This window comes from Centroberyx gerrardi, chromosome 1, assembly GCF_048128805.1.
Source record: "Centroberyx gerrardi isolate f3 chromosome 1, fCenGer3.hap1.cur.20231027, whole genome shotgun sequence".
Lineage (NCBI taxonomy): Eukaryota > Metazoa > Chordata > Actinopteri > Beryciformes > Berycidae > Centroberyx > Centroberyx gerrardi.
The window spans coordinates 26,989,871-27,016,861 of NC_135997.1; the positions used below are offsets into that span (position 1 = coordinate 26,989,871).

General features: G+C 42.4%; 2 protein-coding genes across 3 annotated transcripts in view; both read right to left on the reverse strand.

Annotated features, from left to right (window-relative positions):
* adcy7 (adenylate cyclase 7) overlaps nucleotides 1–14,790 on the reverse strand; it is a 63,692-nt gene extending 48,902 nt beyond the window's left edge. For both annotated transcript variants that reach the window (XM_071897379.2, XM_071897378.2), the window contains exon 1: nucleotides 14,696–14,790. The gene's annotated coding sequence lies outside the window, so the exon portion shown is untranslated. The remainder of the gene's footprint in view (nucleotides 1–14,695) is intronic.
* A 254-nt stretch (nucleotides 14,791–15,044) lies between these two features.
* Nucleotides 15,045–26,991, reverse strand: part of tent4b (terminal nucleotidyltransferase 4B) — a 38,071-nt gene continuing 26,124 nt past the window's right edge. The window contains exons 4-12 of the mRNA XM_071897380.2: nucleotides 25,955–26,075; nucleotides 23,909–24,016; nucleotides 22,454–22,582; nucleotides 21,540–21,753; nucleotides 20,818–20,944; nucleotides 19,704–19,807; nucleotides 19,227–19,429; nucleotides 18,029–18,175; nucleotides 15,045–17,448 (exon numbers count right to left, since the gene is read on the reverse strand). Of these exons, the coding sequence (XP_071753481.1) occupies nucleotides 17,290–17,448; nucleotides 18,029–18,175; nucleotides 19,227–19,429; nucleotides 19,704–19,807; nucleotides 20,818–20,944; nucleotides 21,540–21,753; nucleotides 22,454–22,582; nucleotides 23,909–24,016; nucleotides 25,955–26,075 (1,312 nt within the window). The 3' untranslated portion in view covers nucleotides 15,045–17,289. The remainder of the gene's footprint in view (nucleotides 17,449–18,028; nucleotides 18,176–19,226; nucleotides 19,430–19,703; nucleotides 19,808–20,817; nucleotides 20,945–21,539; nucleotides 21,754–22,453; nucleotides 22,583–23,908; nucleotides 24,017–25,954; nucleotides 26,076–26,991) is intronic.

Genomic DNA, 26,991 nt, shown 5'->3' on the forward strand with positions numbered 1-26,991 from the left:
TTGGGGTTAAGGGCCTTGAGGGCACCTCAGTGGTGGTAATGAGGGAGGGGCAAGCGCTGCTTTTCACTTTCCCCACCCAGATTTATCCTGCCGGTCCGGGGGATTGAACCGACGACCTTCCAGTCACAAGCTCGCTTCTCTAACCTTTAGGCCACCACTGCCCATTTGATACATGTAATGGGTTAGATACTTCAAACTCAACATCCAGTTCTGAAATAATACTTTTATCAATATCTGTGTATGATGTACAACTGAAATTGTAAGAATCCAGCATATTGAAGCAAACACCAGTATGGTGCTGATAGATACTGTTCAATTCCCAGCAATAGGGGGATCTTTCTGAGGGAACAAGTGGATGTCAGCAACACAAAATAACGTGGCAGACCAGGAACAAATCCCTCACCCATCTAGGAATCTGGGAAGGGGCAATGAACAAGTCAGTGACACACTGCTCTAAACTACAACAGTGATATCTAATTTTAATCCAAACACTGATTTATTGTGTGGGTGGTAGCCTAGAGGTTAGAAAAGCGGGCTCATTAATAGAAGGTTGGGAAAATCCCAGAGTGGGGGAGTGAATGAGCAACGCTCTCCTCTGCCTCAACAACTACTGCTGAGTTACCCCTTCGCAAGGCACTTAACCCTCAACTGCACCAGCAGAGCTGCTCATATGACTGTGCCTATACTGGGCAGCTCCCAGGTGTAGATGTGTGCAACTGTATGAATATGAAGTACAGTTGTGCAAAGAAAAAAGGGCACGCATGCTCAACAAACCTACCCAGGGCTTCACACATCGTGGCTCAACCCCTTTCATCATACGAACCCCCCTCAGCGCTCACAAGAGGCACAATGAGCGGTTAACATGCTGACTGCATGTGCTATAAGCGTTGCACGGCACGGCACGTTCTGCTAAGCCTTCAATTACAGCTGTGCAGCGGCAGAGAGGGGTCAGACGGCGGGAGTGACGCAGGAGGAGCACAGAGGGATCTCATTACCTCAAATGCCTCCTGGGAGCTGAGGATGACTGGAGTGGATGGAGCCTGAGGATTTAACTAATAGCATCCCTGTCTGCTCGTTGAGTGTCTTCATCATTAGCATTGGTTGTGAGACAGACTCCTCCCATCTTATGTTCCTTTACCAGCTTTTCCGTACAGTCGAACTGGAACATTGGACCTGGGTTGAATAGTACTTGCAAATAATTCTTAGCGTTTGCTTGAATTAGGAGTATCAGGTGGGTGGGGTTTACCGCACCAGGACATTTCATTGTGTCAGGTAAGTTGTCAATCACACAAAAATGAACTAAACTGACTTTCAAACACTTTCCTAAACATTCCTGTACTTACCTAGGTCTGGTTGAAATCATAACGATCCTGTCTAGGGACAGGTTTTCCAGTGCGTGCCCGTATTTCACCCTCCAGCAAAACTACACTAGGGTTGCACAATAAAAATTAATCACAATATCAAAGATGTATTGTAGTATCAAGAGCACTGGGTACAAGGCGGCAGTCGCCTAGAAGCTGGCTTGAAGGTTGACCTTCCAGGAAAATCTTTAGGGAAAGTGAATGAGAAATGCTCTCCTCTCCCTCAGCAACAACCCTTGAGCTGCCCTAGAGTGAGACACTTGGCAACATTGAACCACTGCACTGGAACTGCCGAGTGTCAGAAGTAGAAGACTGTGGTTGTACTGGGCAGTTCTCAGATGACAATGTGTTTACCTCTATGGGTGTGAAGCAGGGCATTGCTGAAAAAGTGCATGTGTGCTCAGTCAATTGACTACATGGTGCTATATGGTGCTTCACTCATCCAGGTGTTTTCTGCCACGATACTGTATGGATGAAACTGTGGTAGTGTGGCAGCCCTAAGCCAGACTCTTTACTCTACCTCATGGCTGTCTTTACATTTACCCTGCCTTCTCCAGTGGCACACTAGTCCTCCTGACTCTCAATGGAGCCCTTGTCTGCAGCGGCCCATACGCGCAGGGCTAGGGTTACACCATTTGTAAAAGCCGCCCCCTATGTTTTGCCGCTACGGGCCAAGGAATGCGCACGAAAAACGTCTCTGTCGAACAGTCACACAGTCAGGAATGTCTGGAGGCAGCAGCGCCCTTCCTGGGGTTTCCGCGGCTGAGTGGGAAGATGTCTTGGCTGAGCTGGGTGAAGGCGAGGTTACTCCCACTGAGCATCTGTCTGCAGCGCAGGAGTCCTCAAAGGAACTGGCTGGAGATAACTGGAGTTTCACTAGAGCCCCTCCCGAGTGTGACTCACAGTCATACAGGTGTGAAGACCTCATCCCATGTGCTGCGAGTATCAGCCTAACAAGCAACAAGGGGGGGGCTGGAGCCTATCCCAGCATTCACTGGGTGGAAGGCAGGGACTAACTGGAATTATGAAGGATTTTATTTTGTGTGAGTATTTAACAAGGGCAATTAAGTGAACTCCCCCAGAGCGAACAAACAACTCATTTTCTTCTGTAGTCTGTGGAAAGGGGTCATATCACAGATAAAAAAGTATAATTTATAGTATAAGCTGTGACATTTTCATATAAATGAATGTCTATTTGGCTATTGCCAATTGATATAACACCATAGTGATTCAAGCGAGACCCGGTTCATGAAAGCTTTTACCTTTGGTTTTCTAAACACCCACTGTCAGGTAGGATTTTCCAGCAAAAAATCCTCTGTCACACAGGAAGTGATGCGTTTTACATGACACAGCAGCAACAGCAGAAGCAAATAGAAGAAGAACTGGGTAGTTAGCATGAGCAACAATAGATACCATGGCTGAAGAGACAAAGAAAAGAGCGCCACCTACAGAAACTCAAACTCAATCAACAGAAGAAAAAAAAAGACATGGATCTCACAGATTACCAGTTTAAACACTTATTTCGAAAGGGGCACTGGCACAAAACATGACATTTTGTGAAAGTTATACTCAAAATAACTACAGCTTATTAATGAGGTTATTAATGTGTTAATGTGAGTTAATAATTATTAACTTTCTTGAGGGCTTGAGAAGTCAGTTTTCAGTGTAACACTCAACTACAGTCAGCTTGAGAGAGTGGAATTTCCCTCATTCACTGAAACCACAGAGATCAGTGGTCACAACCTTCCAAACCTTCACTACCGACCTGGTATTGGATAACGACACACACACACACACACGCACACACACACACACTTTGATACATCACACACATATGCAAAAAACAGACACTTCGTTCGAAAAAGGAGCACAGAGAGCTTTTGTTCAGCACGCTGCCAGCTGTTAGCAATCTTTTTTTTGTTTTCATTTGAACTGAATCAAATGTGATAACTCACTTTCACCAGAGATCTATAGCCACAATTTCTGGATTAGCCTACAGTGTCACCTGAAAACCTTCAATTTGTAGGATTTAGCTTTTCTAAGCAGGCTCTGTTTGGAAATTACATTAAGCTTGCAATCATGATGTCATGGAAGATCTCTGGTGTGTGTGTGTGTGTGTGTGTGTGTGCCTGTGAATTAACATTTAGCAGATTTGATTGTTTAAATTCCTTAAGTTTAAGAATATTGCAAAAGAGCCAAATACAAGACACAACTCACTTTTCTCATGCTCTCTCTCTCTGTCTTTCTGAATGCATTTCTACAGAGCTCTAATGTCAAGTGAGTGTATGAGTTTTCACTGCTGTGAGAGCACTCTTGCTTCAAGGCCAACCTTACCCTGCGACATACAGTCGACCGCACACCGTCTCATTTCCTTGGCAACCGTGACTCATTTCCCTGACAACCCTGCAAGGACGGCTTCATAAAAAGGGAAGCTGCAGCCGCTGCAGACTTAGTCACTGATGGATGCTGTTATGAAAGCAACCAATGATTTCAAGCTACGTCAGGGCAAACGGTGATCTAGTTAAGGATAGATCCGCAGAGATGCAGATAAGAACCATATAGTCACAAAATGAGAAATGAGAAGGATGTAGGCTCGATAAATAGGAAGCCAGTTACTCAACAGAAACTTTTGTTTTCTTCATTGCATCAAAAGGAGGACAGGGTAACACCACTGTGTGGGCTAGCTGGCCCTACTACTGACTACCCTACTTTGACACGGAGCTCTCGGCTTTGCGATACCTGAGCCTAAAGCCTGGGCCGCTCCGCTGGACTCGGGTACAGACCACTGCATCCCAAATGCTGACAGCAGCGGCCCGTGTGACAGCCTCACAAAGGATGCAGTGTGTGTGTGCCACAGCAGCAGGATCCAGTTCCCCTAAAGACAGTGGCTGTCAAAGTGGGGTCACCAGTGGTCCTTGAGAGGGTTCCAGGGGTTCTACCAGCAAAATGAGACACCGCTTAATTTCACTGCAATGTAACTCACTAGAAATGATTCCATATCAGAGAGTGTATAAGAATGACTATAGTGGTTTCACCAGTATTATCTCCCCATGTACAGTTCTACAATTCAATGCTAAATCATCAGCAACAAAAATCTTCACACATGGGTCCCTGGGACAAAATCCTCAAGTCATCATCCTTGCATGCCCTCACTGCCACAGTGCCTGAGTCACACCAACCAGCACTGCACAATACCAGCCTAAATTCATTTCCTTTTATTCCCCATACTGTGGGTACAGTATAAATGGCGATACATCTAGACATAGATACTTCTAAGTGCTTGAAAAAGTGGTTAGGAAGCTATCTGAAGCACATTTCCAAACAAACAAAACTGGAGTGCTCTATGTAATGATTTTGATTTTTCTGATTAAAGCTGCACTAGGTAACTTCGCATGCTGGCAGCCCCAAATGGCTTTGAGTGGCTGCTATTTGAAATTTAAGGACTTCAATACTTGAAAATTATGTAATGCGATGTCAGTAAACTGCACACAGCACGCTCATGTTTACCAACCCGGCCGGTCTGTGATGCTTTAAACCAAAGGAAACCAAAGGGACCAGAGAGGCAAAAGATCTAATGTTGATGAGTCCAGTTTTCTCCGGACGGAGCACCGCTCACTGCTGTTTAGGAGACAATTTCGCATTTAGTTTTGATTCGTTACTTCCTTTGCATGGAGAGGATTTCCCACCAGTGACCTAACCGACACCAGAATTTCATTTGGGCAATTAAGGGGGATGGGACTCTCTTCTCTGTTGCAGCGGCACTTTGTGATTTACGCTGATAACACGGGTGTAGGCTATTTTTACATAAAATCTTGCCTAGTGCAGCTTTAATTGTGCACCCGTAGTGCCAGCCAACCTCAAAGCGGTTGCACATCCTCCTTTCATCTTAGGGGTCGTCTCTCTATCCATCTGACAGGTCGTCAACCAGCTCCTCTCCTCAAACAGAGAGCCAATCCTGCCTAATCACTCATTAACCAGCCAACCAAACTGCAATAAGCCTCCCTGTGGCACGCAAACACTATACTCATCTAAGACAGCAAACACAATCAGAGAAAAACAACACAAAATATCATCCACGGAGGACAGACCTTTGTGTACCTGGGAATAAAGCAGGACATTACAATCATTAAGCACTATGTGAGAAACTCATGTTTTAGGCTACATTTACACTGCTCCTGAAGTAATAATAGCACTACATATACAGTATCTCTTCAGATATCAACACTCGCAAAAAAAAACCCATCAGGGTCTTATCAAAAGTGACAATCAAAGGGCTGATGGCCGCAAAGATGCTCCATTCTTGAGTGCTACTTACCTGCAGGACTCCAGAACCCTGTTTCTATTTAGCGGCCTCAATTCTAATAAGCTCTGCAAACTCTGCATCTCAATGGCACTTCTCCAGATGGGGCGCTCTCATAAGCATTACATAATGCCCTTGAACCGCAGCAAGTACAAAAAACACTAAAAGTGAAATGGGCAAAAAAAAAAGAGAGAGAGAGCAAGACACCCACACATCTGCACTGCCCACACTCAGGCATGCATACGCTCATATTGGCTGCAGGATATTTCAACATATGAGATGGTCGCTGGATCTAGAATAAGCCACACAAGCTTACTGCAAATGCATCTACGTGGTTCAATGCATTCTATGGTCGAACCCCTTCAATTGATTTTTAAACAAATGATCTCACAGTGCATTAGAGGCGTATTATGTAGGATTTGAGTGTGAAATGCAAGATTGACTGTGTGTGTGTGTGCATATGTATGTGTGTGTGCATGCCTGCAGCTTCATGGTTAGGGGAATCAAAACGGCAAGTCTATCAAAAAAGAGCGCTAAACAGCCGGCGGTCATCATATCAGAGGAAGATAGCGGTGCTATATGTATCCATGAGCGCTCTCACCACATAGGCAGATGCCAGAAACCTTCTAATTACTTTTGTATTGTTCACATCCATTTATTTATCCTTGTGTCTTTGTGGGCATAAATAAATGATTCACTATGTATGTGCGCTTTCATTGGAAAACATTTTATCACCCAACCACTGAAGGAAGATTGTAATGAGTGGTTTCACAAAGGCGCCGTGGGTGGAGAAGGTGCCCAGGAAATGGAACAATTAAACAGACAATAAGGTGAAGAGCCATTTCTCTAATGACGGGCTGAAGCACTCTAAAGCACCGCATCTCAGCAGCACTGATCCTCTCCAAACAGCAGAAGCAAGCGAGGGCACGGCTCCTTACAGCCCCTCGAGAGCTTCCCTGAGCGACGTGCATTAGCGAGACTTGAGCGAGACTGATCGGCTGTTAGATGCTAGATGATCTCGATAGACTATATGATGGAATGCAGTAAATAAGCCTAAGCATGAGTGCCTGAAAATACATTAACGCTACCCAGAAAGCTGAAAAAGAAACACATGTGCAACTTGAGATTCCAAGTAGGGACACTCACTGTTAAATTGTTCTCACAGATCATGCTCCCGCAGTTTCTTTCCTGTGCTCCTATATTTTTTCTTTTTCAAATTTTGAAGCACATGTGCTTCTTGGAAAAAATGGCACTAACCCTACCCCAGTAGTCTGGTTCTTATTTTATTTTTTCCAATTGTGGTCTATAGCTATTGCACAACAATATACTGACCATCAGTGTTTTTACAGGCACAGAGTATTCCACATACTAGCCCATGGCCCTCCATGGTGGCAGGATGGTCTGGCAGTTAAGAGAGACAATCCCATCCCACCTGCGACCTTTCGGTTATATAACTGAAAGGTCGCAGGTTTGATCCTCCCAAACAGCCAGGGTGTTTCTGTCAACAGCCACGTGTCGAGTTGAAGTGTCCTTGAGCAACACCTACACCTACACCCCTACCTGCTCATCACAGCATCAAATAAATGCCTACTTGTAAATACCAGGTTGATGCGTTTAGGTCAAATTTGTAGTAAGGTGTTTATGCATCTTCATATCTCTATCTAAATATCCCTGTATACATGAATTGTCAGAATATTTTAAATATTACCATGGGAACAGAAATTTCACAAAACAAATGGGATAAAACGTTTACATGCCACGGCATCCTGGCTAATATCAACTTATCCCAGCTATTATATTTGGGTTTCTAATAATTAAAGGTGTGCATTTATCCAGGCTACTGTAAACAGGATATGGCTATTACATGCAACAACTTCTAAATTGAATATGGGAGGATCCGCATAATAACAGAATATAAATGTACATATAAACAACATTCAATCTTGCACTGCATGTCAACGCTCCACAGACAGAAGGTGCCAGCCATGCACTGACAGATGATTTCATTAGTATGTGATGAGATTGAGGGGAAAAGGTGACAGACAGATATGTAAACATACAGCCTGCTGGTAGTGGACACCAGTATCGCATCAAGATTGTCATCATAGTCATCATCATAACAGTCAGCAGCCATTCATATGGACCCAGGCAACAGGCCACCTGGCTGGACAAACAGCCCCCTTTGGGATCAGGTTGTCAACACTTGCCACTATCTCTCCATTTATGCTGGGTAAACTTCCATCAGTCAGCGTTTGAAAGGGGGAGTCAAGCCAACATAAGGAAAAACGCAAACTACCGCTAACTAAAATAAACAAAAGAATTTTATGGTGTACTGCACTACTAGGTTCCCCAAAAGCACCTAAGCAGCATGCATTTGCACAAAGACGATGTGAGCCATATCTTTTGGAAACACAACCACAGACTGCACTCAACAAAGACCCGTCCTCCAAACTGTCAAGAGGTCATCGCCACTCAAGTGAGAAAAATATATAGGCTGTTGAGTATAGATAAACATGGAGAGGCAGGGCAAAGTGGTGTAGAATAAGTAGCTGCAACCTACTGCAAGCCACGCTGTAGGAGCGCATGTACTGATGGGATGGTTTTTTTTTGTATATGCAAGAGTAACATGCAAAGTCCACTGCATATTGTAAGTTGTCGACATTCCACGTTACATTTTAGACATTTAGCTGACACTTTTATCCAAAATGACCTACAGTAACTACAGCAATAGAATAAATATATTAACTAATATATAGAATAGAGAGAGGTAGACGGAAATTGTATTTTGATGAGAGCAAATTTGAGAGAGTAGAGGAGGAAGAGGTGGTAGAGGGGATATGATCTCCTTTTGTACCGCCGTCACCAAGACAAATTTCTGTACATTTACTATAGCTGGCGAATAATATATTACAATGAAATAAAATTTTACATATATTCAATGATTTTCCACAGTCATCAGAAAAAGGCTTACAGGTCTTTTGACTATGATGACGTGGTTGTTATACAGGGAATGTTTAGTACTCTGTACAGTGAACAAGTTGGTTTTCCTTGCAATATATCTTAAAGGAATCCAGGCTTACTGTTACTTATACATAGTCTAATGAAACAATATAGCTTAATTGTTAGGACGATTCATCTAAAACTACATAACACATTCCAATTAATACATATTGTATTGATAACAAGTAGGCTGTAACCGAGCAGGCTTGTGACCAGAAGGTTTGAATCTCTGCACTGCCGGAGAAAAATAATGAATAATGCTTGACCCTCCCTAAACTAATATGAAAATGGCGCTCTTGAGCAAGGCACTCAACTGGCCCAGTGGAGCTACCCAGTGGCCAACAGTAGGAGGCTGTGGTTATACTGGACAGCTCCCAGGTGTGAATGTGTGGTTCTGCATGAAAGTGAAGCCAGACGTTGGTGAGATAAGAGCATGCACACTCAGCAAACCTTCACTGGATAAAACCGTCCGTTCATTCATAGATTCCCATTCAGAGTTTAAACGGTGAGATCGAGCCTCCTGCAGATCTGGTGACGTCAACGACAGCCACCTTTTAACCTTGAGCGACTTCACACTGCCCTTGTTCCCAGTGGCATTCTCCTCATGTGCCTTATTTTTCTACGTGGGGAAACTTCCTACGTTTCCACAACACAATACGCGGGGAAATCCTGGGAGTGGAGTGAAAGCAGAAGGGAGGCTTCACCCAAAAAAGGTCATCTCCACCCCACACTCTGACCTCACACGCTGAGGCCAGTAGGTATGAAGATAAGGACGGGCCAAGTGGTTCACTTTAAATAGATCAAACAAGCGTGCTTAAAGCATTGTAAAAACAATCCGGAGAGTTTGGCGGTCCTGGTGTGCATAGCAGTAAGATGAGTGAATCATTGACCGGTGATCAGATGACGTTTTTGTTCACTGTATTTACATCCTTTGTTGCTCTGCAAAACACTATGTGACCCTGTTTTGACCTTTAATGACCTTATGTCAAGAACGCTCTATGAATATATTAGAAATAAATTTCACTCGCTGTTTGAGGCCACAAGTGGATCATTTTGTCTCCTCCGTGAATAGCGTGACTAAAGCATCACAACGTGACTTTTATGAGCTGATGCTTTTTTAATATACCCATAAAGTCTGCTCTGTTAAGTTTGACATCCCTCTAAATGTGCATGGAAAAAAGCAAGAGAGAGAGAGAAAGTGAGAGAGAGAGCATTTATAATATGCGTGGCGGAGGCCAGGCTGAAGGAGGATTAGCGCTGATCCCTGGCTGGAAGCCACAGAGTCCGAGTTAATGAGTCCGATTAGTCCCCAGTGTGTGTTCAGGGATTAGCACACTGTCCACCCAGAGAAAGCTTCTCATTTCAAGCCCAACACCGAGGAGAGGAGAGAGTCAGGCCTGATACAGTGGATGAGAGAGAGAGAGAGAGAGAGAGAGAGAGAGAGAGAGGAAAGATGGGTGAAATCAGTATTATGCCTTGCTAAAGGCATTTAGAAAAACAACACGGGTCAAGTGACAACTGAAAATTTCTTAATATTATCTGCGCAATACTCTGTGTGTGTGTGTGTGTGTGTGTGTGAGATTGGAGAAGAGAGAGCTGGATGGCAGTTCTCTTTTGAGGGAGAGAGAGGAAGGAAGTCTTTAGCAGCAGGGAGAAGTACAGTAGGTTTGCACTGACCAACACTCCGATAAGAAGACAGCTCAGGCCAAGCACAATAATCATCATCATCATCTTCATCATCATCATCATCATCATGTGCTTGCAAATAATTCTTAGCATTTGTTTTAACATGCTTGGAGTAGGAGGTGGGTGGGGTTCACCACATCAGGACAACACAAATAGTGTCAAGTAAATTGACAATCACAAACAAGTAGTCTCATTGTACTGTCCTATGTGGCAAACCTCAAACTTGGTACTTAAGCAGGTTAAAACAAAACAAAAGGATATTGCCAAATACTTTTTTTTATGGTTTGGGGGTGAAGGGGGTATTTTGAGAAGCAGGATGACAAATGATGCTAACTGATGATCTTGTGATGGACACTTGAGAAGTTACTTCATGATCACTTCCAGCGTTAGCCTCAAGCGTCTAGCGGCTGGCTAACTGAGTAAGCCCTGCTTCATAAAATACTCTTCTGTTGGGAACTTACTTTGTTTTAGAAATCCAGACATTTACAGCCGTCTCGTATAGCAAAACTCGTATAGCGTTATTAATAAATTTGATTTGATTTGATTTGATAAAGGCTCCTACTGTGGATTGAGGAAGATAGTTTGGTAAAGAACAAGGCAGAAACTGAAAGCAGAGGAACAAGAGAGGGTGTGTGTGTGTGTATGTGTGTGTGTGCGTATGTGTGTGTGTCTGACAGATGGTGTCAGCTCTAGTTCTAAAGAAAACCTGCAGTCATATTCGCACTTCCTGTGAACGCTCCCCATATAACCCACGCTGTCAAGTACAGATAGACATAAAGTGGTTGTGTACTGAATACGTGTGTGTGTGTGTGTGTGTGTGTGTGTGTGTGTGTGTGTGTGTATGCGCGCGTGTGTGTGTGGTTAGGTTAGCCACACAACTCAGTAGCAGTCTCTTAAGCGCCACTGGCAACGTTTTAAAGCCCAAACTGACAGATTTGCCTACTGCAAGGGTTTTGTCTTCCACAACTTCTTTAACAAAACTAAAGTGAAGAAGTGAAACCAAACACACCAATGATTCCCAACACTTTAGGCATCTTCTCCTTTTTACACTGGGTCATAAGTTAAAATAACTGGTTTCTAAGAGAATACCAAACCTTTTCATGTCAAAGATGCCCAAATAAATACATAATAAGGCATTAGGTCACAAATTCCCTCCAGTTGATGTCAATTTGTCCCCTGGTCCCACCTGACAAGACATTTGTTGTTAGATAGGATTTAATTTAGAAATGCATCACTGTATCTGTTGCGGGTGGGAACGTAACAGTGCAGAAAGTTAAACCTATCATCAGAAAACTCACTTCTCAAACATTATGTTGCTCTAAAACGGTTGCTAATTTTTGGCGACCCTTAGGGGTCCCCTGAAGGACCCCCGCAGGCCCTTGGACCCTACTTTGGGACCCGCTGCGCCATGCTAGAGGTCAAGTGAGGTTGCATGACAGAGGAAAAAGAAAAACAAAACAACTCCACCACTGGTTATTAAGAGACTCAACACAAAACAGCAATGAGGATGGAGAACCCTGGCGTCACTCCAACCAGCAGATCCGTCCCTGTGTGTGTGTGTGTGTGTGTGTGTGTGTGTGTGTGTCCATGTTGCGCTACTCACAACAGACGGTCCCTGTCCGGATGCATCAAAGTGTAAAATCAATCTAAGTACATGCACAATCACAACAGGCTTCCCATCATGTCAGAGCAGGAGACGTCACAACAACACAATAGACTAATTGCACACCGATGGCAAATGCCAATGTACTGTATGTGTCAGTATTTAGATTACAGTCTTTTCTATGGAAGGGCCTAAGCGCCGCACTGATCCACTGATCCATGACCGAGGGTTCGGCCCCAGCGTACTTCTGCGTTTATCAGTGTTCTCATACATCTCATGTCGCTCACAAAAACAAGCTCCACACTCGTATCTTAAAATCGATGACGTGTTTGCTCTCGCTTGGTTTTTATCTGTATGTATTTCCTTTGTTGCCGTGCAAAGCACTTTCTGACAAGGCTGTTCTGTTAGACTCATTATATAAATACAGTTGGCCTGACTTTTTTGATGCAGACTAGAAAGGAGAAGACCTGAAGCTCTGTCCTAGCCATAGAAAAGCAATCGCTTGCACATCAGCTAACTCCATTTATGGGGGGCCAAAATGACAAAGGGATTAGTGATGTAATCATCCAAATGATACACTACACACAGGCCACTGCTGACATCTCAACGCAGATGGTCACTCTATGTACGCTCAGTATGGACGGCAACATGAGGCCAAACCCACATCCACTGCAGTGAAGTGCGAAGAATGTATTTATCATCCAGCCCCAGTGTTTGCACATTTTTCATACTTCCATTCTTTGAGAACTTCAATAAGGGAGGTGAGTTTACAGAACAAACAACAAGAGCTATTACACCTGAGCAAATAGTTTCAATCAGTAGAATTGCGCTTGTATTTTCTATTGAAGAAATACATTGCAACATGTTGTTTTCATGAGACATTTTTACAGCTACACAATCCCTTCTTGCCAGTAAGAGGAACCTCAGTACGTCCCTTCACCTCATGTTCCAACAACAGCTATGTTTCATTCCAGTGGTTCATTCCAACAACATATATGTTTGAAGGTACTACCAGGAATCTACCAGCAGTGAGACAGGATTGATAATCTACCAGCAGTGAGACAGAGACTGAAGGTACTACCAGGAATCTAGTGGTGAGAGAGGACAGATAACATACCAGCAGTGAGACAGGGACTGGAGGTACTACCAGTAACGTACCAGCAGTGAGACAGGAATCTACTAGCAGTGAGATGAAATCTACCAGCAATGAGACAGGACTGATAATCTACCATCAGTGAGAGAAGAATCTACCATAAATCCAGTCTCAAGGCTCAGAGCGCTTTGCATTTCTAAGTGTTTAAAAAGGTCAAAACTCCAGCAACACTTGGTAGTATATAGAACAACTTTATTGTGGCCTTCATCAGGGTCATCCCGATGACCCTGATGAAGGCCACAAACCGAAACGCGTTGGTCTAACAATAAAGTTGTTCTATATACTACAAGTGTTGCTGGAGTTTTGACCTTTTTAGACCCTTTTCCCTTCTCCATGCACCTTGGAAGTAGGTGAAGCTGTGCCAGAACCCCTACTCTGCTTCTACATTTCTAAGTGTTTCACAGAAGGAAAATGTTATAGTTTTTCTCATGAGACTCAACACATTGGCGACTGCACATTGTTTCAGGGCAGAGGGGCTAATCCTGCCGACCGCCCGTGAGCAGGGCACTGAGACAACCAGATAATCTTCTAGGAAGAGATATCAAGGGATAAACTATTTCAAGTCAACATCTTAGAGAGCAGCCCTGTTGCATATTTGTAAAAACAAAGATTTCCTGCTCTGGAAGATATTTTGGATCAGGCTTAGCTGGAAGAAAACCAGGTCACTGACAAAGGACAACACAAGCTGGACTGGTGGACTTGTAGAGATTTCTCTGCAATGTCAGTGTTTAAATTGTTGAAATGTAATAAATCTATGAAAACTCAGTCAGCACATATGGATTGGTGCACTAGACTCCAGCACTGTGAAAGCTGACTATACAATGCAAATCATTCTTGATGAGGATACATCAGCATGCAGTGTCACATTATTTCAGCTAAATCAGAGATGTAGTCCAGCTTTTTAGGCAGACATAAATATGCATGATGTAAATTCATAGTATAGGCGACATCATAGTAAGTATCAAACTGATGGAAGTTATCAGAGAACAGGGTCTTTAAGGGAAATAAAACATAATATGAATGCTCTTCTAAAAGTATGGTTGAATTGATCTTATATTGGTGGTTGATTTGCCGTGTGATAATCACAGACTGGTCATAGTTTAGCCATATTTTTATTTACCACATCACTGAACTAAACATCCGAGCAAAATCGTCGCCAGTTTAATGGTAAGATGCCACAGGTTTACAACTTCGAAATGCTTATAGGGAGGGAAACTCTGTCCAAATTAACGAAAGCCTGATTCAAATCACTCAGTATGCCAAAATCCCCCAAACTCAACATCAAGAACCTGCATGATTGAGAAATACGCAGCCAGGTGAAAACGCGGCATCTAGGGCAACAATCCCAGAAAAGTAGAGAATTTAAACTCCAAACCCTGCAAAATCTAGCTCCACTTCTGTATACATTTCAACACAACTCGAAAGCTATTCTCAAGGGTGTGAAAGTACTAGCATAGCAGCGTGTCTCTAAACGGAGGTTTTTGCGCAGGGTAACCTTCCGTTGTACCAACAGCCGACAGGTTTTCAGGTTTCTTTAACATTTCACAAACAAGCCATGATTTTGTTTGATAAACACAATAGCCGTTTCTTACCTTCTAGATTCAAATACCTCTTGGGGAAAAAAAAATCAGACATGAACTTGAGATGTAGACTTTGATGCAGTGTTTTGTGGTCTCGGTGCTTTCCAAGTGTCCGTCTGCGCGCTCCTCCGTGAACGCCCCTCCTCTCGCTCTCTCTCTCTCTCTCCTTCGCTTACGCGCGCTCTCTCTCACGCACGTGCGCACTCACACTCTTGACACAACGTTGATTTTGTTTACCATTACAATCCATACCTACAGTATACAGCGAAGGCGCACATCTTTTCTATAAATGCTCTCGCGCCGAAAAATCAGAATACAACTTTGAACACACTGCAAAGCACGAACTTGTCTCGACACGTGGTTTAATTGTACTGTGTTTTATTGCATGAACTGTAAATAGCTGCAGAGAAACAACGATTCAGATGAGTACAGTTGGGTTTGAAGTATTCCCGCAGTGAGGAGAGATGGTCGATGGACATTCAGATGGCACTGCTGACATATTCACCTTTCTCCCTGTCCGTCCGCCTCCAGACCTGCACTTATATACTGCATTTAAGCCAAAACTGGATAACGGAAGGGGGGAAGCATATCCGTACTTAGTCATTTCAACACCGATATATGTAGAGAAATCCATTCAACAAAAAGTCGTCCTGTTTAAACACAGAGGAGTACAACTGCTGAGGGATGAGCGTGTTGTCTTAAGCTGCAGTGACTGAAGAGTGGCGGCGGTCACTGGTGATTGTGGCGGTGACTGTAATTGTAGCACTCGACTAAATTGTAGTAGTAATTGTAAAGCAGCATAATAACTAATGTCTGCCTAGTAGGTACAGTAAGGTGGTAGTTACTGCTGGCCAAATGTATTTACTGTGGGACATCTGGGGTTATATGTGGGGGTAATACAATAGCTGCAGTGTGCTTTGGTGTGTTACTCCCCCTGAAGCGAGCACTTTGCTCAACAGGTTTTCTATGTGGAACAGGATATTATTATTCTATCACGAAAACAACGCAGATAAACCATCCAAATGCAGTATACAAGCGCAAACTCTGTGAGGACTCAGACTGGAGCGATGACCCCACCTACAGGTTAGTTGTTGTACTGCAATGAGAGGGGGGATTGACATACCAAAGAAGTGTTTTTTTTGCCAATATTTAAAAAAAAAAGAAGAAAAAAAAAAGGAAAGAAAGAAAACAACCAAAATCTCAGCTCCCTTTTAAAGTAAGTAGACCAGCCACGTATTAAAACACAAAATTTTCACCATATGACTTGTAAAATGGTCTCTCAACTTTTCAAAAGTAACTTGGTCACTCAACTATCACTGAAAGAAAAGGCAATGCAATAACATAACGGTGACATCGTACTGTACCTGATGAACTGTACCCCCCTCCCCAATATCTCAACTTATCCTATCTCAAATATAGGACTCAAGGATACGGGCTCTAATGTTAATAATACATATCATATCGATACTATATTCATATAATTAATAAAAAAATAAATACATTTAACAAATACAAATGATTTTATAGTAGGTAAATTACCAAGGGAACAGATTACCCATCCACAGTTGGATCGTTAACACATTTTTTCAAGTGTAGGATTTTCAATAAAACCATTATCACCCCTTACTAATTTAAACCTGTAGTCTTAAAGCCTCTAAACTGGTGTGGCTGTGCTATTGAGCTGTGTGAGAGATCAGGCTCCATCCAGTCATCTATAGGGCTGTGCGTGTGCATTAGCTCGCTAAAGGCTAAATGCTAACACTGTAACACACTCACAGAGAGCAACCAGGAGTAAGAAATAGATGCTGATGATGTATGTTGGCAATGGGACCCAAACCAGCTCTTGGCTTTGCCAAAAAGCCGGGGGTAAAAAAATGTGCACGTCGTCTACATGTCTTGAATCGGTATATCTTGTAAAAAGGTAATATGAAACAATTTCTTCTTACTTGTGTTTTTTTTTTTTAAGGGTTTTTGCTTGTTTGTCTTTTTTTTGTACAAATCTGCTTAGACATAACAAAAACAGACCACCCATCAACAAAAAGAAATCTCATGCATAAGTTATGTCCCAACTCTTACGGATTGCATTTTTAAAAATCTGTGTACATGTTTTTTTTTTGTTCAACATAACATTTTTGTACATTTTAGTCATTTGCCTCTTTTTCTTCTTTTTTTTATTTTTATTTTATATTTCTCACTGAAAAGTACAGCCAGCAGTTTTCAGGTATTGCTCCACAGTAGATTCCAGACGCCCGTCCTGTCTCCTCCTGTACACCAGGAGGCCCAAGAGGCATATTGTGTAGGTGCTGGCTGTGGGAAAATTGCTCCATAAAAGAAGCTATTGTGTAGCAAATGAGCATTTATCCTTCATGATTTCAGTTCAGGTCCAAGAACTGAAGCCCCATTTCCTATAATAATTCTTTTTTTGTTCTTTTTTCTGCTATAAATGTTGCTTGTCCCCCCAAAAAAGCTTGAGAGAGAGACAGATAAAGATGTTGAATACTACTAACAACCTCCCAAGGCTGGAGTCTGGCAGCAGAAGTAGGACAGTCAGTCAGTCAGTAGCGGACGAGGACGGGGGCGTGGGGGGTGGGACAGCGAGGCGGCCCCTATCTGCAGAGGTCCTCTTGCGTGGAGTCCCGCTGATTTTTCCTCTTCTTACCGTTGCCCTGGTGGTGTGGCTTGTTGCTCTGATGACTTTTGGTGCTGGAAGAGGAGCTCTGCTGCCCGTGGTGGCCGCTCTTATGGTGGGAACGAGACATCCTGGCCTGGGGGGGCGGGGGGAGCACACACAAAATAGCATCAGGGTTCCTACACATTTTCCATTTCAAAATCCTTTTTACAGACCATTTCATGACTAGGTTTGACGATTTTGGTGGGGTGTTCGATACGATGTAGGCAGATATGGTGGGGCAATATGACTATCAATGAGGCCATATCAGTTTATAGCTGATTATGGATTATTCTTCATGAAATATATCACAAAATTAGTAAAAAAAAACAACAAAAAAACAACTAGCATACAAGCATCAGACGTTCTTCTATGTGATGTCTTTCATGTCTTTTACTTTTGTATGTTTTTACCTTCTATGAGTATGATGTTTGCTTTTATTTGATTGTTAAAGCACTTTTTATACAGTTTTAAAAAAGCACTATAAAAATTATTATCATTATAATTATTCTTATTACTACTTTTATTATTATGTTCATTGTATTTACTTTCTACTCTCCAAACTGTGAAGCACTATGTAGTTTTGCTTTTCAATTGCTATATAAATGAAGTTTATTATTGTGTACATGCCAGGCGCTGGCAGGTGGTTGAGCGGAGCTGAGCGGAGCGGAGCGTACCTTTCCTCCCTTGTTGCTTCCAGGTGGAGTGCTGGTGGAGTGGCTCTGTGTTCGGTGATTGGTTACGCCGCCGGACGTTTCTCTGTGGGCGCTGGAGCCCCGGCCAGACTGCTGCTTGGCCGTCTTGCACGGGGTGCCGTCAGAGTCCTGCGGGAAAACCAAAAACATAATGAAACACCCCACTTTGCTCTAACATCCAAGATAGGTTTTGATGTAGGTGCTCAATTAAATTGTACATGGGATAGTTAAATCAGATTCTGTATGTTGGTAAATACACAGCCAGGCCTGAGTTGGATTTGGGAATAATTTTTATTTTCTCTGAGGACCAGATGGCTGGTGTTTACCATTTTTCCAATGTTGTTTAAGTTGTCAACCATAGAAAAGCACACTGAATTGATTTTCAAATACGTTCTTGCGCTTGTTTGAACTTTATGGTCGTATTTGGCAAACCCCACCCATCTGGTACTTCAAGATGGTTAAACAAGAACTATTTGCAAATACTATTTAATATACTGTATACAACATGATACATAAAGATCACTACTCACTTGCCTAGAAGAACAGACTGTCAAGCACAACTACCTCTTGGATTAATATTAATATTTTGACTGCTCTAGACGATAAATATATCAGGCTGGGACATTACCACCAGCCAAAAATTTCTGGCTGGTTCAATCTCTTCGGCATCTAGAATAGTAAAAGAGGCTGGTGAGTCATCCACTAGCCCCTGTGGCCTGTGGGTGCACACTGCCCCGCAATACGTAATGTTGCTGTTGCTGCCTTCAAGTGCCTCCAACTTCCAAGTTCGGAAGTGCTTTTAGTTGGAAATAAAAGTATTTACAAAAGTATTTTCTTTGGTGGCTGTAGCAAGCTTTGTTTTTGAAATCAAGTGGCACAAAGCTACATTGTGCTGCAGTGGCAGAATTAAGAGAATAAAATGTACATTAGGCAGGCATGTAGTTGATGTTTTAATTCATTTATAAGCCAAAAGCCATCATATATTTGTGCTGCTTGTATTGTTAGTGTACAAGTAGGACCATGTCGTCTCTTCAACACCAAAAGGACAACAACTCTGAGTAACTCGGTTATTATAGTCGTATCTACCACTTTGTTGGGTTGTTCATGTGTGTGCAACTCGTAATTTTGATATTTCCCACAGCACTTGAAGGCAGTGTGTGTGTATGGCTGCAGGACTGACCGCGTCACTGGAGCTGGAGGCGGTGGAAGAGGAGGAAGGTGACAGCGGAGAGCAGGAGGAGCGCAGTGAAGGGGATGGAGAGGAGGAGATAGAGGAGGTTTTGCTGCGGGGAACCGGCGGCAGCACCACCACGTCGTCGTCTGGAACGTTGTTGTTGCACTCGTCCAGCTGCTGAGGCTCCACCAACAGCGTGACTTCATTTCCTATGGCAACAGTGGAGGGACAAACGTACATGAGACAAAGGTCGACTTGGTTCAAAGACACCCTGCGAGCTCCGGCCCATACCAGCTCGGATTCGATTGTCAAGTAATTGCTGACCTTTTGACCTCCCTTGTGTGTGTCTGTGTGAGTGAGAGGTTGTGAGTGCCTGTATTTTTCTCTTTCTGCGTCCATGATGTATTGGAAAACGTAAACAAGGGAAGTAAGGACTCTGTGTCATGTGAAAGCAGCCAAAGCCACATCCGTGGTAGAACATACTGTTGAGTGGCGGGTCGTTCTGAGACTGGCTCCCCCACTGTTGGCTGATCCATTCCCTGTATTCAAACACCTCCAGAGTCACCCGGATTATTCGGCCAAGTATGCTGTGATTGGACATGGGAAAAAGGCATAGTTGTTAGTATTTATGCAGCACTCTGAGGTCAAATGTCACTGGTAATGACCTAGTCTGTTATTTTCAGAATGACCAAATACCGACAGAGTTGAAAACGTTCTAATCTGGCAATTTACATTTAAAATACCATTGGCAATATCTGCGCTGTTAAGAATGAATACTGAAACAGTGGACTGACTGGCTAGCAAGAGGAAATCACTGAAATCCAAGCAAAGGGATGGTATTAGCCATCAGAGTCATAAAAAAAAACATCAAAACCTAAGACATTTCCATTAACTTGGTAAATCATGTGTTCTCACAGTATTCAAACAGTGTAGACAGTGTCTGATAGTGTTGATGATTTAAATTACAACACACACAAAATGTTTGCAGCTAAATGTCAATGGAGCCTCAATGCATAGCAGGTGGAACAGCGGGCCACAACAGAAAATGGCTGCACAATTAATTGATATTCAATCAAAATCTGACTGCTGTAATTTCCAAAGCGCAAGAGGCTGCCATTTTGTATTAGAGTGAAACAAGTTTCAGATGGCCTCCTAAACAATGTTCTCTGATGCTGTGCATACTGTACATACTATATACTGATGCTGTGCATACTACATTCCCACAAAGCAAGTGGTACGATGGGGAAATTTGTTCATTATGTTCAAACTGACTACATTCTAAGCATTACCATCTCCTTTTTCACATCCAAATATTTTTTCTATTGCTGGATAACAAAATTCTGAAAACATTATGATCCACCTGTATCGCAATTCTTACTGCAATGTACAGCAAAACAAACTCAAAGTTTTTTTGCCCAAAGCTGTTTTGCCAAAAAGATCCCATTTAATTTATAAGCTTTAGTTCGACAGGGTGTAGTGTTATTTTTACATATAGAAATCTTAAAACACAAAGAAGAGACTTACACATTGTACAGATGAGATTTAGAAGACAAAAAAAAAGGGCTTTCATGCACACCGAGAGCCTTGAACTCCTTACCTCTCAGTCTCGTTATTGGGATAGTACTTGGCGATGGGTGACACTGCGTGGCTGAGCACCACATAGGCATAGTCAAACGCCTGCTTCACCTGCATGGCACCGTACGAACTCCGGCCAACGTCGTTGTCTAAAAGACGCAAGAGAGATTGTTTAAATATAGGTAGTCACTGTGTGCCATTAAATGCCATCCTTTACACTGTTCAAATTCATTCGAGAAAATACATTTATGTTTTAAGGAAACATGTCTGAAATACATACCTCTTTGCTCTGTTTCAGATTCAAAAGTAAAGACAACCTTGAGTTTAATGTGTCTATAGAGCTATGAAACTACTAATAAAAGTACGTATTTGTCTACAGAGCAGATGCATAAAAATGCGCGAGAGGCACTTCACTTTGGTCAAGTAGACTTGACCTCTGAACAGTCTGATATCAGCATTTCTTCAATTCTTTTTTCAATTAGCCAGCTTTTGTCCAATTCTGGTTGGAAGGTTGGATTGTGTAAAGGGCCCACTACTCACTATCTCTTAAAGGAGATGTTCACATTTAAATCCATTGAGCTGGCTCAAGGGAATCTCAATAGCAGCAGTTGAGGGAGGGAAGCCCATAAGTCATTCACCTTCTCCCACTCAGATTTTCCCAGCTGGTAAGGGAATTTGAACTGGTGACCTTTTGATCACAAGCTCACTTTTCCAAACTTTAGGCTTTGTGTGCACTGTCCCTACCTGGCTGCAGTGGGTCCTCAATGTACAGCATGGAGGGCCTGTAGCCGTCCATCATGTTCTTCTGAACCTCGTCTTTGGCAACGTAGCAGCCTCCGTCTTTTATCCTGATGCCGGTTTTCAGGTAGTTGAAGTGGCGACCATAGAGCTCGAAGAACTCGATGAGTAGGACACCGATGTTGGTGTTGGGACTGCACACGTCCTCCCTGTAGTGGAGCTGGAAGTCAAGACATGACGAGTGGATGTCAGCATTATCGTAAATGTTAAACAGAGTGAACTCCACTCAGTACAGGATATGTATGATGTACTATGGTATATGATGGTATGTAAAGCCCTTTGAGACTTGACTGTGATAAAGGGCTATATAAAAAAATAAAATAAACAAGACTAGACAGTCCAAGTCATTCTCCATAGATTAGCTCGAGACTTTATACCTAACTGCATCACAAGTTTCAGTCTTGCCTCAGGAGAAAGTTGTTCATGTTACATAAATATTAAGGCAGGTCGTTCCAAACTCTAGGACCTCTGATGGCGAAGCCTTTTGTTTTTAATCTAGACTTTGTAAGAGCCAATAGGGACCGTCCTGAAGACCTCAGGCTGTAAATTGACTGATGTGGTGTTAAAAGGTCTGTGATAGACCTTGGTGCCAGACCCATCTGTGCCTTAAAAGTGGTCAGTAAAATCTTAAGATCAAGACATGGCTGCAGGAATCAATCAGCTACATGCACCAATGATGTTCCTCATTGGAATGAAAACTGGAAAGATATACTTAAGTCTTGAGAAATAAAAAAATCAATGAACTGGGTGTTCATTCACCACGATGTGAGTGCTGAATCAAGACACAGTTGATTCATTTTTTGACAGTACTGGCTACTGAATACACCCAGTGCTTGTTGAGAGTGGAGAGAGCATCTGACCTGCAGGAAGCTGACAGCCATAAGGAAGAGGCTGTAGGAGCCAATTCCTCCGGTGAAAACCTCGTTGAGATCCCTTTGCAGCAGGAACTGCTTCAGCACCAGCACCAGGTAAGGCAGCACAGGGTATTTCTACAGGACAAAAGACAGATACAGCAAGGAATACAGTTATTCATGTTGATGTCTACAGCACCCTCTGGTGGGAAAACAGAACTTTAAAGTCAAATGGCTAAAGGAAACGTCCTAGGATTTTAACAGCCTGTCATACTGATCACTGATAAAGCCCCCAGTCGGGAGATTTAAAACGTTTTCCCACCAGAGTTTTTGTTTATAAGAAAATTGACTCCAGCCTGCTGTTAGCATTTGTTAGCAATGCTACAGCAAGTCAGTGAGTTATGAAACCTTTACTCTCAAAATCCCACGCAGGACATTGAATATGCTTCTGTAGCTGTTGTAATAGTAAGTACAAATAATAAAACAGTTTGAAAGGTGTTCCAAATATGTTGAGAGTCCTGATTAGAAAACAATCATGAAATAGGATGGACTTCAAAAAATCATGAACCTTCCCATTAGAGGGAAGTGAATCCATTACTGTCAAAGTTGTATAAAGACCCTTTCAAACAGCTCTATTATTCTTACTATTGCTATAGCTAAGAATGTATATGGAAAGAAAGAAACAAATGCCAAAATGAAGCTGATGCCAGTTTCTCAGGTTTTCCAGAAAACATCAACTACTGAGTGAAATGTTTTTGAAAGTCCTGAAAGAGGCATCGATGGGCTTCTTAAAACTCTGAAAGTTTGAAGAGGGGATTGTGGGATGGCTGGAGGCATTTTTCGGGGTGACTCTTCTATCTCCCATGGAGGCTGGGACAAAGATGTTTCCACTTATGAGACTTACACCAAGTGGAGTCCTGCATTACTGTACCTACAAGTCGTACAAGCTGGGCCTGTGTCGAATCAACATGTATCCGTGAAACAACAATAACACTGCAGGGTTTGAAATGTGATGGTTTTTCCAAGGAGCACATGAAACATTTAAGGGTGCAGGAAAGAAATTCAGGAGCACGTGTGAACATTTTTTTAAATACCCACCCTCTGCTTAGAATCTGAAGTAATAAAAGTGACCCCTTTACAATTTTCTATATCAGATGAGTTCATTTTAATAGGCATATCGCTGTTGTCCTGCGAAAACCTCAAAACTCTAGTCTTGGTGATTTTCATGTTTTAACTTAAGTTGAGGGATCACCTGCTGCTTTATGGGCTGAGAAAAATCTACCAACACTTGGTCTTATAAAAACTTTTCAAAACCCGGTGGATAAACTCAAAACTGCATGGTAGTCAGTCTGAAAACAAGAATGTAATTATTAGTTCCTGAAAACTTGACAATTTAGAGAAACAAGGTTTTCACCCGACAGCGGCGATAAAATGGCAGCAGTACAGAACCCTGACTCTGCATACCTCTTTGAATTCCTTGATGAGCCGGGCGGCTTTTACGCCGCTCTTCACATTGAAGCTGATGTCAACTTTGACCTCAGTGAAGGAGTCAGTCAGTTTGATGATGGGAACCTGGGGACACAAAGCGCGAGACAGAAAGGATAGAGGTGTTGACGGTGAATAGGGCCGGACAGACAGTAAATCATTCACAAAGACTGACCTACCCAGCCACCAAAAGATGTTTATGCTGAAAAACACAATGCCAGCTGTATCCACATTTTACTGCAACTCATACTGTCATCTCAATATTCAATACAATATCATGCAGCCCTAAAAAAAACACATACACACACACAAGCTCATAGCCCACAGAGACAAGGAACCATTAATAGAAGTACTGATCTAACCCTTAAATAAAATCTTAAGCACAACTGGAAAGCTCTATTCAAATCCTTAGGCTTCCTTAGAAATCCTTAGGAAAAAAAACCAAACAATAATCTACATTTATTAACATGAATCTAATCTTGCATTAGAAATGAATGGCAGAATGGGAGTGGTTGAAAAAAAACTGAAATCCTGGATGTGATCAGGAAAACTCAAAACACAACAAACAAAAAAACAAAACTAGCTTAGTGCTAGTTTTAAGCTTGCCACCTGCACTCTCCCTCTCTCACACAACACAGCTCTCCTTGAATGTCTCTCCACAGTTATGTTACCCAGAGAGCAGCAAAAACATACACACTCACCAACCCTGACAGTTAGATGGAGCTAGTGTCCAAAGACTAGGCTAACTCCCGAAAGAGAGAAGCAAAGAAGGAATCAAACAAAGGGAGGGAGACAGCAGAAAGCAGGAGAGGCAGGAGAGAGAGAGAGAGAGAAAGGGAGTGAAAGAGAGAGAGAGAGACAGACACACACACACACACACACAGGGGATGATCTTCTTTCATTCTAGGCCTATCCATGACTTGCAGAGCCGTCTGCTGTTTTGTTGACATGAACAAGCAAAAGTCCCACTTCTCTTCAGATGAAACCTTACTCTCTCTTCCTTACTCTCTACCACCAACATCACTGACACCAATAAAGTCTGCAGATAAACTTCCCAATCTGTCGTTTCAGGATATATTCATATATCTTATTCACAACCTGTCTCCATATTCTGGTGAAACCCTTAAGGAGTACAAAAGAGCTGATGTATTTTGGTATTTCTACAGGAAAAAGATGTTCCTGATTACCGGGCAGGTAAGCTAACCAACATGGTCAGGGCCCAGTCGTTGTGTTAAGTGTGTGTTAAGTGTGCTTCATAGCTTATGATACTAATTACCTGGCAGTTTATTATAACATCAGAAAATATGACTCATGCCATATTGATTAATGATGATTAATCATTGTTAATCATTATGTATTTAATCATAACACTGGCAATAGCCTGCCTCAAGCACTGAACACACAACAGTGAGGCCATGAGGATTTGGAAAGCCACCTGAAATATGCTAAATGCTACGGAAATCACGCCATCTACTGACCAGTAGAGGTAACTGCCACAGATATAAGTGAATGAGAGTGAATGAGTATCCAAAATGAATAGAAGTCCATGAACATTGTCCCCAAAATATGTCCTCCTTATGGACAAACTATAGTACTTAAATTTAAAACACAAGAAAACTGTCCTCCCTCTAGAAATAAATCCAAGAAAGCAGAAAAAATCTTGAAAAAACTAAAACATTTTTATTTCTTCCCATTGATTAATTGGGTTGATTAATTGATTACTATTGTGATTTAGCTTGGAGAAGTTTTTAAAGACTCTTGTTTCCAGTTGTTACAGTTGGGCTTGCTGTGGAAAAAACAGCTGAAAACCACCATCTAATGCAATGAATGTGTGAAACAAGTTGTAAAACACATTCTGGTATATTCCTGTAAAAAGTTACCCATTTGTAAAATTCCCTGATTCCCTGACCCCACTTCCAAAATACACCTTTAAAATCCAATGGTATTCCAGTAATTCCATGACCAGTGGGAAACCAGTAAATAAAGAAACAAAATAAACAACAACAACACAGATCACAGTCATACCGTGGCTTTGTCCAAAACTTTGATGGAGTTCTCGTCTGCAACGTTCCTCTTCCGGAGAGCCTCTTCCAGAGTCCAGAGAGGGAGTGTCTCCCACTTTCCAAAAACCACCAGGTCAATGTCACTGAAGGAGGGGAGAGACAGGTCAGTCACAGCATTGCATCCCAACAACAGACAGCACATAGACCAATTACCTGTGTACGCAAGCAAGACACGCAACAACGCAAAAGGTAATGCAAGGGTCGTTTCTTGCATTGTTTAGTCCAAATTTTGTAACGTGATGCAAATCCATATTACAATATTGTGCATTTCAGGTAAAGGCTCTAAATGCAAATACTGCTAAATGGACAACTACAAACAAAGACTCAAAGTCTTTTCCGGTGTGAACACACACCAACAATCATCGTAGTGGCCAACTTGTAACTAGTTGCCAATGCCTGTTGCCTGATCCCAGTCACTAAATACCTCAGCACCACTGAGAGGTATCACCGGCCTGCAGTGGTTCTTGTCATCGGTAATCAGAGACACAATATGATGGAGGTTTTCAAATTTTGATGCCGATATCAGAAAATATTGCAAATGCCTCTTTTCATCTAAATTCTGCATAGACAAAACAAGAGAATAATATTCCCTATCTTGCAGTATCTACCTATTTAAAGGACACATGTACAATCTTCTTTTTAACATTTCCTTTTAGCGGTGATTGAGAATGTATAAAAGCAGACATTCCTCTACAGTAGCCATTTTTAAATACCCGCACTCACTCCAGACTAGTGGCTTTGCTTCCCCCTTGTGGATAAGCAATCTGTAACCTCAGACAGGGCTCAAGGAAGCCGGTCAACAGGCATATACTATGTGAGCTTGCATATGTTGCCAACTTGTGTTAGTGTATGCGTGCCTTGCATTAACTACGCGTCAGGCTTTAGACAGACGCACACAGAAATACACATACACCGAGCAACTCACCCACACCTTGCAAATAGGTACACAGACATAAGCCCCTTACACGTTTACCGAAACACACGTGGATACACAGACAC